The sequence below is a fragment of the Ornithodoros turicata genome, chromosome 6 (genome assembly GCF_037126465.1).
Source record: "Ornithodoros turicata isolate Travis chromosome 6, ASM3712646v1, whole genome shotgun sequence".
In the NCBI taxonomy this organism is placed as follows: Eukaryota; Metazoa; Arthropoda; class Arachnida; order Ixodida; family Argasidae; genus Ornithodoros; species Ornithodoros turicata.
In genome coordinates this window covers 3,201,990-3,216,826 of record NC_088206.1, presented here as the reverse complement: position 1 = coordinate 3,216,826, position 14,837 = coordinate 3,201,990, and the positions used below count along the sequence as shown (strand labels likewise).

The following is a 14,837-nucleotide window of genomic DNA, read 5'->3' as shown; positions in this document are numbered from 1 at the left end:
CCTGTATTCGGGTACTGTCCTGTTTCTAAGATTGATACGATGCATTAGCTGCACTTTTCTGTCACTAGAAGGCGCTGTCAGTAGAGCATTTACCTGTATGTGGTTACTGGATACGGCTCGACGCATTTATTGCTGTCAGTAGAGCTCCTTTTCGCCAGCTGGAAGGCCTGTGCCTTAGATTTTCTCTCATAAAACAAGGACCGGATTGGATTCTGGCTAGAACAATGTGCCAAGTCATGCTTATTACCCTGCACTACGGTGTACTGCCCAATAGCTGCCGGTTGATTTCGACTGCCAAGGTCGCCGATTAGCCTTACAACATCAGCGTTAACCTGACTCAAACGCGCTTCTGGGACGTCACCATTGAGTGATGAACAACAGGAAATATCAGCTGACTTTACTGATAGCAATGAATAGCCGAAAGCGCCCAAACTGCCAAAAGGTAGATGGCATGTGCCTTCGATGACACTATCAGTATTGATGTTATCAGTATTGTCGAAAGTGCGCACTGACTGTTGACACATTTCCCATGGTGAAGCCAGACAGTATTCTGTTGTGTGAAAAGAGCACTTTTCGTAAGCTCTGCGATTATTTTCCACTGCTTCTGATGTTATTTGTGATGTTCTTTTGACGAGAACACTGCTCGTTCCCATCTTGCTCCCATTTTGCACCTGCAGGTCCCAATTGAAAGCACTTAGTGAGTTTAATGTCATTTAAAATGGTGAGATGTTTTCTAGAGCTCGCAGCGTAGTTTCCGACCGCCTTGTACGGCAATCCGCGCACTGTTGCCAATCCAAAAGTGGCCCTCGTATTAGGGGAAACTTATGTGGCCAGATTTAACGAGAATTTCTCCAATTATAGCGTATTATGAAACCTGGCGTCAATTTGGAATTGCCAAGGCTGATTAATTTTAGCGTTTTCAAAAACGAATTGCGTACTACCGAGGTATCGTGTAAAAACAGCTAAATGTTTGTCGACGAGAAGTCAGTAGATGGTAATTATCGCCAGGTGCAGAGGCTGTTGCTGTGTTACGCACCACATTGAAACTTCGGTTGGAATATTTTGTGCTCCAAAAATTTGGAAACCTCTAGGATGGGCAAAAGAATTGAACTGAATCATTCACGAAAACTACCCCGGTGCGCATGCGCAGAATTCAGTCGCGTCATAACAAAAATGATTACCTAGAAATACGGCGGGACTAAACGTAATCGAAAGACTACCGCAGATATGACCCCACACTGGCAACATATGTCGGGTTGCTTACAAGCGGTCTGAAACGCTGTCCAGTAGTGTTGAGTACTATGACCCCCTAACAGCGTACCATTTCCAGAGCATTTTAGATGACTCACCCAATAGTCAACGGCCGCTTCAGCGCCGAAGCGCCACCTTGTGTCAATTTACAATACGGAACTATTTCCTATCTCGTAGAGTGACAGTGTTCCCACTATAGATTGCTGGGTTGTTGAGAGAGAGAGAGAAGCCGTAGATAAGCGTTTATCTTCCTGTCTTCTAGGTTAGTTTCCTAGTTTATCGTTGTGTTTGTACTGTAGATGGAGCACGCGGCTGGTGGTGGTGAAAAGGATTCTGGGATACGACGAAGCGCGCTCCAGCCGAAGCGACCACGCAAGTAACGAATACAGACCGCAACAAATGAGGAGGGGTCCTCTATGATCATTTCGCTACCCGCTGTAAGGATTCTTCCAAAGGACATCAATGACATTATTAAAGGGGCCGTGGCACTTTGATGCACGTTCTTCATTACATCCTGCACCCATTGTACTGCACGCAGGAGTACTGAGAAAAGACGAATTATTTTTCTACGCGTCATACTGGGTGAAATGCACGCCCTCGAACGCAGTTTCTCGTCGAGATCTGTCGTGCGAGGAGCAAACGCCTCGCCTATTCCTATTGGTTCTTTTAAGCACGTGACCCCTCCCGTGGCTGCCCAACTGACGCGTGATGTCACGGTGGAATAAGTGCTGGTATTGACGGCACCGTTCCTGTATTCGTCGGTTGCCTTATTTGCTGTAAAACTCGCATCACATCGCCGCAAATAATCGTCTTTCACATTTATTCGGCACAGCTCGGGGTGAAGTGTTACAGCCCCTTTATGGACCAGGACAGGGATGAGGCCCTGGAACACCCATTTCTCTTTTATTTATCTACCAAAGCGGACATGACGTCATGGTTTATACCAGATATCATTTTTTCACCACCACGAGCCAGAATGATTCCTAGCCTGCAGTGACAGCACTGTTTTCGGAGAGAACCGGACTTGTGACGTCATAGTTTCGCTTCGTAGTACGCCCTGGTAGAGAGAGAAAGAAAGAGAGAGATGTTCTACTGCGACGCATAACAGACCAGCCACAAAAAAAGGGTGTTAGAACTATAAATAGCCACAGAGACGTGGGTTGGCTATCAAAGCGTTTTAGCTGTTATCAGAGTGACGAAGGTGGCATGCGCCACAGCCGCATGAACATGCCATGTCAAAGCATGTTACGTGCCACATTGACAGCCAAACGATAAAAATTGTAGTAGGAGGCTATACTTTACACTGTCATGTCTTTGCACGGAACACACACACAGTCAACAAATTGCGGCATAAAAGCTGTTGCGCAAGGCATACATGATGCAGCGGCGGAATCTTCCTTAAAACATGATATACAAAATTGGATATTCCGGAATTTGTTCCCACGCACCTTATATGGAATCTTTCTGTTGTGACCAACATCATGCACAGGTACCACAGATTCAGAGTTGTACACGTTACTCGAAAAAAGTAATTGATTACAATTAGTGTTGCTACTGCGCGAAAAGTAATTCTTTACCGTTACAAATTACTTCATCAGAAATGTAATACGTTACCGATTAGAAGTGTAACGCGTTACTTTTCCCGTTACTTTTAAATTGTCTCGCCTCCTGTCCCAGATGAGGACGACCGTATAGGCGTTGAAACATCCGCTTCGTTTTGTTACTATTGTTACTGTTGCTCCAGTAGGTCGCGGTTGTAAAGAATTATCGTATTTCTGTGGTCTGCATGGAACACGTGAGGACTAGAGACGGCCGTCACAGTGACCTCTGCGTCATTGCTTCAGTCGAAGATCGGGCTTGCTGAAACGTGTTGCCATTGTTGACAGAAGGTTAAAAAAGTAATCGATTACTCAGTAATTGCTTACCGAAAATTGTAATCAGGTTACTTGGAAAATTACTTGCTCACAAAATTAATTGATTACGTTAAAATTTACTGAAAAAAGTAATTGATTACTAGTAACGCAATTACTAGTAACGCGTTACGTACAACTCTGCACAGATTCCGTAAAACAACACTCCACCCGTTGCGTACTTCAGGTGACGTTTATATTGTTTGGACCTTGTGGAAAGTCCATCACATACGGGCAATCCAAAACGTGTCATATAGGCGAAGCTTATGTACTCTGCCGGAGCGTTACGCTATGACTGACTGATGCTAACCAAAGCAAGCCAAGCCAGAAAGGGCTGCAATGTGACTGGATGCGGCTAACGCCGGTTGCGCTGACAGTCTTAGCGTGACGGTAAGGCTTAATGAGAGCACACCTTTCATGCGTTCCCCCGTAGGGCGTGATCTGCTCAGAGCGCATACAATTCCAAATAAACCAATTAATAAGAGCTGTACTGGCAACAACAACAACAACATCAGCAAAAAGTTGGTCCATCAGTAAACACACTGTAAAAAAAAAAAAAAACAGAAAGAGAGAGAGAGAGAGAAGCACCGTGTATTTCAGAAACCTAAGCCAACCCACGTCTCCGTGTAATAAATGCAATAACTACAAGAAAGTCATATCTTGTTGAGTGTTCACAAACACGCATTAACGCGTAGAAGGTCTTGGCTGTACTGTACTTCAGAAAAAAAAAAATACCCCGCCATCACGCCGCAACGAAAGTCTTTGTAAACGCCGCTCAAGGATGTTCATCCAATCCGACCCTACAACCCATGCACGTTTCAAGACGCGATACGAGGAAAACGCACGTTCTGACCATTGAGCCCAAACGCACGCACCGAAACGTTCTGCGCCAAAAAAAGGCTTAACATTTTTCGCCACGACATCCGGGTAATTTTTCTTCTCATATATCTATAAGAAGCCACACATAGAGAGACACACAATCTCATCCCCCCTCCCCTCCAAAATGCGAGGCGGCACTTCGAGTCCGTGTCGCCTTTTCGGGCGCACCGTCGATGTCGTCTGCTAAGTAAATATCACCCACAGAAACAGCAGTGTGTGTGTGTGTGTCTGCAAATAAAATGTCACTCGCAAAAGCAGGTGTGTGTATTCTGCTACCGGTATTACGCGTACGCATGTATGTGTGTGTGTGTCTATGTGCAAAGCTACAAAATGTTCGATGCTTTCCGTTCCGCATGTTATACTTGTACATGTGATGATCGAAACCAAAAAAACTACTTCTGGTGTTTCTGTTCGTTGTTGTTTGTACGAAAGTTCAATGAGGACTTGGTTTGTGGTTATGCCATGTGTTACGCTCGGAGCGTTGTGGTCACATCGCCAAGACAACGAAGGACGAACTTGGGAGAATAATAATAAAAAATACGGTTAAAGAAAAAAAAAACCGCGTGGTCTTTCGTGAATTTTTATGTCGGACGGTTTTCGGGGCTGCTAGACGATTCTGAATGGAAGTCAGTGTTTAAAAAGAGACGGAACTGAAAAAGTCCAGAGAACGAAGAAAGCGGAGCAAAGGAAAATGTGGCAAAAAAAGAAAAAAAAGAAAAGGTGATACGCCCTTATCGGTGCCGACGTAGTAAGAGCCTCTCTTAATTCTGTGTTTGCACCGCGAATCAGCTGTGACTATATTGGCGGCGTTCAGATACGTGGACAACTGGAGAGAGAGAGGACAGCAGGAAGGAGAGGAAGAAACGGTGAGTTTTAATGCGTCCTAGGCCGACTTCAAGGGGCAGCTGCGTCGACATCCGTCTAAAAAAGTCCACCGGAAAACGCAGGGAAAGCCCCAGACAGCACAGGAGCATATATGGGCGTTCCCAGGATTTTTTTTTCCAAGGCGGGGCAAAGCGCTTCCAGGGGGAGGCAAGAGTGCAAACCCACATCCCCCTACCACATCTTTTTTTCTGGAGGCGGACGTTGTGCACTGTGTGGGTGTTCAGAGGTTCCTATAATATCATGACATATGACAATAATCATTCCGACCTACGACAAAGAGCGCACTACTTGCACAAGCGACCTTGGAGTTCCTCCTCTTGCCCCCCTCTCGGTACGCTTAGAGTCCCTAAATAAGCTTCGCTTCAGAGTATCGACACTGAGGTCCAAGGCAGAGTAGGAGCGCCATCTTGTTACCGCACCACACCGGTATCACCCCATTGGAGGATCAAAGACGACCAGGCATAGTGCCCCCTGTGGGATAGAGAAGCGTGTATGACTGTTGCGCGATAATCCGTGTATTGTCAACCAGAGCGTTCCGAGGATGTCAAGGCGAGCTCGAGGCCGTCAACCGCTGCTTGCAAACGAAAAGAACATTTCACCCGCGCACGATAGATGGCATCGTGCGCTAAAGTGCACCAGAGCCGTTTATAGGGAGAGTTTGGCCATTCTGTGATCTTTTGCCGTCCGGAGATGGGGGAGCCGCCGTGACGTCACAGACGTCATCGCCCCGCCCCACTTGACCAGGATGAAAAGCGACCCGCGGCGGCACGGAGGAACTTAAAGGCTGTGCCTCTGCTCCAAAATGGCGGAATGGGAGATTTCAACGCGATAGCCCTGATCCAAAATGGTGCCACTGGCCTTGGCGCCGCCCATCGTGTGACGTCAAATGGCGCGCTTTGGGACAGGCTCCTCCCAATGGCCAAACTCTCCAATAAACGGCTCCTGAAGTGCACTGCGCAATATAGAAAGGTGAATAGCGTCCAGCAACTGTGGCAGGAAGCGGTGTGCACTAAGATGGCGAGAGGGCAGTATACAGTGAACCCTCGTTAATATGACCCCCGATAATCTGACATACGCGCTTTACGACCATACTCATGGGGAACAATGTAGTGAAACCTCTGCAAATCTCCCCCTTTAATATGACAATTCCGCATTATGACCAAAATTTTCGGGAACGACCATGGTCATAATAACGAGGGTTCACTGTACTCTGAGAGAAAAAAAAAAGGAGTAAAATGGGGACTAATTGCAACTTTTAGTCCCCTAGGCCCGAAATTACTCCCCATTTCGGTCCCCTAAACCCGACATTTACTCCCCAGGACTGCAAATTGTCACCGAACCTCGATAATGGTCTTTCGGGATGCAACAGTCTATACGTAAATGTGTGCTCTTGGTTATACAGTGAACCCTCGTTAATATGACCATGGTCATGGAATTTTGGTCATAATGTGGAATTGTCATATTAACGGGGGATTTGCAGAGGTGTCACTGCATTGTTACCCAGGAGTATGGTCGTAAAGTGCGTATGTCAGATTATCGGGGGTCATATTAGCGAGGGTTCACTGTAATTTGATGGCATAAGGCTGTATAACTCAGCCAACTTAGCAATTTTGCACCCACACAGAGGAAGAAAAATAGTCAAAGGTTCTTTGTCGCGAAATTGCGCCCTATGTATGTCGCAAGATTTTGTATCACTCGATATATCACGGTTTACGGTTTGATTCAAAGTATTTTCATGCATGCGCACGAATTATGTAACTGGGACTTTTAGAACAGAGCGTGAAATGCAGTCTCCACTCTCTGACATTCATTTACTCCCACGCATTTACTCCCGAAAGGGACTATTTTTAGTCCCCAAAGGGAGTAAAATTACTCATTTTTTTTTTTCCCTTACAGTGATAATACGCGCCAAGGAACGACTTTAGAGGGGAAAAATTTTCGGTAAGGCCATTACGTCCAAAGAGCCAAAACATCCAACGTGCTAGTACATCCATCGATGAACCTAACGCCATGTTGGGTGTCACAGGGCTCGCTGGATGGATGAAACGGCACAGTATGGATCTATTGACACGTTGGAACTGGGAAGTAACTTCCCGTTGGTAGATTGAGACAGGTTGAGGGGTCTTGATTGAGACTGAAAGCGATCTATTTAAAATTTTTAATATTTATATGCATACAGACGGCACAGAGCGAGCAGTGGGGTACGTTCTACCCCACCGCACGACCTTGGAGCCACCCAGCGGATACAGTATGCACTCAGCCTAGGGTTGCCACCTTTCGTAGTGAAAAATACCGGCTGATCGAGCGGAGGTGGAATAGAGGGAAAGGAGGAAATGCTCGCGGGAAAGGGAAAGTGGGTGAGGGGTGGAGAGTATACAGAGAGAGAGAAAGAAAGAACGAGCGTACTCGCTCGAGACAACAGTTATAATAATGATGAATAACTAAGAAAACGATTGGTGACTACGGAGTTGGGTCTGTGCTCCAGATTTATTCAAGCTGTAATGGAATGTTGAAAGGAAAACCACGTAAAAGCCCCTATGAATGGTGTTGAGCCACAAATACCGGCAAAAGGCTGCCGGTATCACCCTCCTACCGGCAACCGGCAGAGTGAGCACATAACCGGCCGTGCCGGTATAATACCGGCCTGGTGGCAACCCTAACTCAGCCACGCCGTTGGTGTAAGGGGAAAAATATCCCTACATATTCTTCCTTTGTTTTACGCTCCGCGCTTTGTTAACCTGCTCTGCACGGAGGCCTCGTAAGCATGTGTTCAAAGGACAAACGTCCTTCGGTTCACACCTGCTAAGGAGCCGACAGCCTGCCATCGCACACAAACGGTCAGAGAAATGACAGCACATTTCTTCTTCCCTCCAGCCAAGGCCCATCGATTAGAACGTCACCGCAGCTGCTCCAAGTTCAGGATCAAGGACTCTTTCCTAGGTGAGTTTTCTTTGTGAGTCTCATTGTAGCAAGTTAATAGAAAACGACCGACGCAACGACCGCGGTTAGTGCGCAATATAATGTTAAGACTGGGCTCTGAAGGGTCTCTAAAAATATAACTGCAGGTATTCGTCCGTGAAACGGAGTTTACTTGTGGGAGATACAATGAATGTACGTACTTCTAAATAAATAGGTATGTTTAAATATATAATGATGATGATGATGATGATAATAATAATAATAATAATAATAATAATTTTTATTCAAGAAAGCAAAATAGATATATAACAAAACAGGCCCGTCTAAGCCGAAAGGCTTGTGGCACTGGGCCTGAGGCAATCAGCAGCATACAGTTTGGCAATATACGAACATATAGAAGTACTACATCCTATGATAAAGTTTCCGTAGGGCTTTTTTTAGTTTGTACTTAGATTCCAAACAGAAAATAATAATAGTAATACTAATACTACTACTACTAATAATAATAAATAGGTAGTTTTTTCTAACCTGAAGAAGTACAGTTTCGTGCGCGAAAGTCTTGTTTATCATGTGTAAATAAATAAGTCCTACCGTTTAATATCACTCTTTGATTTACTCACCACCGGCAACTTGACATCGCCTATTTTTTTTATTTTTTGCCTTCGTATCTAAATAGGTATGAGCAGATAATTAATAAGTGTTAATGCATACAACTTCATGAAAAGTAATGATTAGGTAAAGCTGCGTTATTATTACACCGAATAATTGTTTCATGTTTAATGGTGGTCCGACGTAATGTTTTTTGCAACATAACCGAGGTGCATTCACTTTAGTGCGCGATACACTTGTTTTGCAAGTTTCTTCGACTTGAAGATTCGGTGTCAAACCGGCTGTGGCACAGCTTCGACAATATCGTCATTGTTCTTGTACTTACTTTATTTTTATTTTCGAAGATGTCGTGTCATCAGAAACTTAGCCAGTCCCGACAACCAGTATCGCGCAATATGAACACATGCATTCTCATGCCGATCATTATGCGTTTCTGCTAAAACAGTGCTTGGCGAGGCTCATCGTCATCATTTATTGTTGTTGTTGTTGTTGAGCGCTTTCGCCCCAATTTTGTCCCCGGATTTCCTAATCTATCTATCCTCGATTAACTAATCGAGGCCGACGACCCAAAAATAGTTCCAATGTCACTCTGCTCGTTTAAAGTATGAGAATAATTGAAAAGAACGTCCTCTATCTTGTAGAAGAAGAAAAAGCAAAAAAAAAAAAAGACACGTTATATACTTTCGCCCATTAAAGACATCTCCAACTACATTTTCTTCACCGCACAGCTCGGAAATCGATAACAGAGGGCGCCCGCTATGCCATTATACGCAGGAATATTGGCATCATTACTGCTATCCCCGTATAGGCAGGCCTTGACATCAGAGCTCCAACTTGGAGGATGGCGAATAGAGATATCAATCAGTCCTTTCCTTTTCTTGAAGATCTCGCACTGAGAGTCTTTCCTTAACTTGGTTTTATTTCGGTCAGGTCTTGACAGCCGAAGAAATCAAATTTAATTCCGCGTTCATGGAAGCTACTGTGCGGCCTGGGCCGACTTCACGAGCAACAACGCCGTACGCGTGCCCAAAAAAAATCGGTCCTAAAATCCAGGAAAGCGCCACACAGGAACGAGTGCTTGATCAAATCAAGTCCCTTCCCGTCGAAACCCTTTTGTGACATCTCAAAGGGGAAGGATCAAAACGCGTGTCATATTTAATAAATAAATAAAAAGAATATCGATCTACACCAAATCACCAAAAAGAAACGACTGCACGTTACAAAATACGTCCCGTCCGTGGAAATTTTTTTACTACTGCTTTTCCTTCCGATTCCAATTTCGCTGTCCGGGCGCTCGTCAAGGCAGAGCCAATTTCGTGAAGGGCCGAAATTAAATCGACGCACGAAGATATCGACGACGTCAAAGCGTTTGCCGCTGTAAAAAAAAAGACAATATCATAGAAGATATCCACATATTGTGTGTGTAGATATATTTTCTACGGAGAGCTTCCTAGGGTTAACCTTGTTCGCGTTTTCTTAAACGTCTGAACCTATACAAAAGCAGCTTGTTTCTTTCGAGAGCGTCGACTCTTCAAAAAGATGTCGTTCAAGCAAAAAAAAAAAAATCACACACACAAAAAAAAAAAACTACGAAAAAATCAATTGTGGCCAAGAGTGAATAAAAGCCCTAAACGAGCTTGACAGGATAGAGCGCTGCGGGTGACAGCGCGGATATTAAAAAAGAGGAGATCCTGCAACAACAACAACCACACCGCGTGCGCGCGCCTGCCAAGGATAACTGTATATAGGCTGCTGGAGAGACTCGACTGGCTCTCTATTTTTTTTATTTTTTACTGGGTGTTAACATCGCGAAGCAGCTGGGGCTATATAGAGCGGCGTATACAGACGCAGGGAGGGCGTTTGTATGCGTCTTTTGGGGCCGACGTCAGAGGAAACTGTGCCGACAGGATTCGAACACATCACCTCCAAGTCTTCAGCATCTGCACGCATCCTTGGCCCCCACTGGACAAACTGGACAACTTTCTGGACAACTCACTGGACAACTTTCGACGTGAAGGTGGTCCTGGGCCAAGCATTTCCAAGTGCTGCACGAATGCGATTTGTGCGGCCCCCCCAGCCGGTTCCCTTTGTCATTCTTTCCTTTCTTCTTCCAATGAGGCTTGTGCAGTGACGTCACGTTTGGACTCGGGGGTGTGTCGGTATGCGCGCAATTTACGATGTGATATTGTAAAAAAAACACACGCTGTTGCCTGATTCGGCCCGCAGTATGGCGCCTGTGACGCCGACCCCCGTGTTTTCCCGAGTCACGTGGCTCACAGGACATAGTCAAGGTCATAGGCCGAGTCACGTGACGCCACGTGCACGAGCCTCCATAGCGAGAGTCAGACCACAGTCTCCATTTAACTTTTTCTACCACGTACCATTCCAAATCAATCTAAGAGCGGAACCCCCTTCATAAAATTAAGTTTTCGGGGGGGCATCTACTTCATTCATTTATTTATTCATTTTAATGACTCTCTGAGGTCTACCATTACAGAGGGGGATTGAATTATACACACGCGAACACTTATGATTCGAATGCAAGTTACGAAGGCACATACATATAACAATGAAATAACGATAGAATGATTAGAGCAAATCAGAGCACAGGTGTTGCCATTTGGTAACACTTGCTCCGAATTGTTTTTGACAGAGGAGGAGATCATTAAACGCATCGAGCTGAAATGTTCTATGCAACTTATGTTGCAGATTGATGAGGGAAGGTGGTTCCAGCTGGCGTGATGTCGAAGAAAAAAACTTTATGTACTTTTTTTTAATTCCGTGTAAGCGTCGCGAAGCAATTGTAGCTATGAGCTACGGCGAAAACATGTGGACAGCAGGAAGGAGTGGGGTGGTTAGTATATGTCCTGGGCCGACTTCAGGGGAAACTGTGCCGACATTCGTCTCTTTATGTACTATGTCGTCCAGCCGCAAGGACGTGTATGTGTAGTATGTACAGGACAGACGTTCGTTGCTCCACGTTCTTACCGAGAGAAGTTCATTTTTAGTGAAGGATAACGAGAAAATGCCCAATAATATTAATTATTAAACTACGTATACAATTAACAGATAAGGAGATAATAAAATTAATTACTCGTCATAAGTACGGCTTATTCGCCGTGCTTACTTACTCCTGATTAATTAATAAATGACATAATAATTCATTAATCAGGATTATGACAGTAAATTCTGTGAAACAGAGAAATACTGGCAATATCGCTCCGAGTGCGCCATGAATGTAACGAGAAATGATTCTTCACACCGTATATTTAGGGTTCCGCGTTTTTCCGTTGTAATCGAAAAACACCGAAAAAACATACGCCAGGTAAATTTTCCCCCATTCGGTTTTAATCGAAAAACATCGAATAGAGAGACACATTGCAGAGATAAATAGCTGCGCATGCCCAGCAAGTTCTTGTAATACAGGTCAGGAAACCATATACAGAAATACGATGGTCGTGAAACATGTCCGTTTACGTTTTCGTTAGCCGTAAAACGCCACCGCAGCCAAGCAACGCCATGTTCAATGTGCGTCATGCGGAAATTTTATTGTGATTTTTATATTTTATAACTGTCGGATAAACCAGGTACACTCCAGGAAAAACGCCGATTTCGTGAATACCAGTAAGCACCGCAAAACCGCGGAACCCTACGGTATATGATTAGGGAGTGACTTTTTTCGGGTTAAACCCGGTTCCGCCCGATTATTCCTCCCCCCCCCCCCCCCGAACTGACCTCCGACCAATTCGGGTCAAACCCGATTTCTCCCCGAATTTCCAGTCACTATGAAATCCTCAAGTGACGTTTCCACTGAAGACGAACAAAGGTCGCCACGTGTGTCAACGCTGTCTATGCCTTCGGGGATTACCGCTGGAAGGTCACGATCTAGCAAAAAATAAATAAATAAAATAAAAACAACAACAACAACAACGAAAGAACAAAAAAAAGATATTAGGAAAGGACTTCATAGACAAGAGGGCAAACAAAAACACCCGATAACACCCGAAGGCACAATTATCGCCCGCTTTCTCCCGGATTTACAGATATAAAAATAGCGCCCGATTTTTTTACAACCCCGAATCTGAGAAAGGCATATAACCCGAAAAAGTCACTCCCTATATATGATACACTTCACTTCATACACCGAAATGGCCGAAACACGCGCATCAAAGGGCAGCTGTCATAATCCAACTACAGAGTATACAATGTGTGGGGATAACAGCCTATACACGGCAAGTTTCAAGCATCACTGAAAGCGAGCAACAACAACCACAAAAAAAAAAAGAGATATAATATGCGACGGCACCCCGTAATTTGCTTACGGAGGAGGCCTTATATAGGATAACGGTGGCGTGCCCGTGTACACATCAACGAAGGCGGCTGTCGTATTTGATGGCTATATACACACCCAGTAATCATATCTCGTTATATACTGTCCGTTTTACTTGTCAGAAATGTCGGCGAGGAAGCACTTGCTATATATTTATTATTTACTGCGCACCAACTGGCCCAGATGAGACGATTCTTCAAAGATTACTTTTTTTTTTTAATTGGGTGTTAGCGCCGCGAAGCAACTGTGGCTATGAGCGACGTACAGATGTGGACAGACGGAGAGAGGATAGCAGGAAGGAGTGGGAGACAGGGGGTTAGTATGCGTCCTGGGCCGACTTCAGGGGGAACTGTGCCGACTTTCGTCTGGAAAGTCTTCGGAAAACCCAGGGAAAACCTCAGACAGCACAGCCGGCGGTAGGATTCGAACCCACCACCTCCCAGTCTACAGCACGACCTTGGTTACCACCAACGAGCGGACGCCTTAGCCCACTCGGCCATGCCGCTGGTTCAAAGATTACTGTAAGTTTTATCGAACGCAGACTATACCACAAACTATAGTTACTTTCGTAACACTTTTCTTTTCGTCTTTTTTTTTTTCTTTGTTGCTGCTGCCAAAAACCGGATGTTACTGGAACGATCTGCCCCAATCGCTAGCAGTCATCCCTGCTTCTCGACAGCTTTGCCATGTTTGCTCGCGTACTCCCTGAACTGAACTCTTGACTCCCTGAATGAGTACTTACTGAATAATACTTTGCGCATCATTACGTTCGTTATGCAAAACTATACCGCTGCAGTACTGCTGTTGCCGTGCGTTCGTGCATTCGTGTAAACCCTTTCGCAAGTGTCTCGAAGTATTGTTCTAAGTAAATAAACGACACGAAATCCATCGACGCAGATGCCTGAATCTGCCCTCACCAAATGGGTGCATTTTCCCATTTGAGGACGCAATTGATGGCGAATTCCATTGAGAGAGTAAATCCTGACCCACGGATTTAGAAATCTGCACTGAATGGAGCCCTGTGCGGCACTGCGGGTCCTTCGAAACGTGGCCATGGTCTCTGCCAGCAGCCATGAACGAGTCTCCCGATCAGCACTCCCACCGTCAACCTCACTCATTCTCTTACAAGCTCTCTGAAAGAGTTGAGGGCTTCTGGAGCGTGCTACAAGTCAGCTATGATGCTCTATAGTGTGCGGGACTCGAACCCGCACTTCTCGATTGCCCGTCAAGTGCACTGACCATTACACCACGCTGGCACTACTTCACGGTGGCTTACCGAGGGGACTGGTTCGGACAGACAGGACACGAATTTGTCCTCGTTACATCCCGAAAGGTCTCTCAAACACATACAGAGAACGAAACAGGCGACGTCTGGTGAATACGATGGAAATTATCCAGCTGAGTCTGGTACACGGACATAAAGCTTCCGACGCCTATAAAAACACGAAAAAGCAAGAAAAAGAATCCCTATAGCTCCGCCTATTTCGGGGATCCTTAGAGCGTAGTGCTCCTTCAAAGGGGCGGCGCTCTCTGGTTCCTTAAGCGCACTTTACCCCTGCGCCTTCCATCCACTCAAGGGCGTGCTAGGTGCTAGGCCACACCTTCCAACGGCCCCTGAGTGCCTGCGGCTACATTTGTTGAGTGCCGGTCACTCAACGTAGCAAGCAAGAAGTGCAGAAGGGCACTGCCGCTCTTTAGTTTCTGCGTCGGCGGCTTTGTTTCAACCGTTCTGTGCTTCCAGACGGTGTCAGCGGACAAGACAAGTCCCGCTTTCATAAGGAGCCCGCTGTTGCCCGATCTCTTCCACTTCTCTTCCGCCCTGCTTACCCGCGCGTCTCGAGAACACGCGAGAGACAGAAAAACAAAAAAAAGGAGAAAGCAAATAAAAATATTTGTAGATATATTAGACGAGACCACCTGCCGCGCAGCAATGTCAATAAAGAACCACCACTTCCAACATGCACTTTCGATTTGCAGACTCCGAAGGAAAAAAATCGATTCAACCGTCAAAGAACAACATCCACTCCACATCTTATATTGCTTCTAAAACACAC

At 45.4% G+C, this 14,837-nt stretch overlaps 1 protein-coding gene across 1 annotated transcript in view; it reads left to right on the top strand.

The window, feature by feature from the left end:
* The first annotated feature begins 7,750 nt into the window (after positions 1 to 7,750).
* Positions 7,751 to 14,837, top strand: part of LOC135398827 (uncharacterized) — a 37,867-nt gene continuing 30,780 nt past the window's right edge. The window contains exon 1 of the mRNA XM_064630330.1: positions 7,751 to 7,865. Within this exon, the coding sequence (XP_064486400.1) occupies positions 7,772 to 7,865 (94 nt within the window). The 5' untranslated portion in view covers positions 7,751 to 7,771. The remainder of the gene's footprint in view (positions 7,866 to 14,837) is intronic.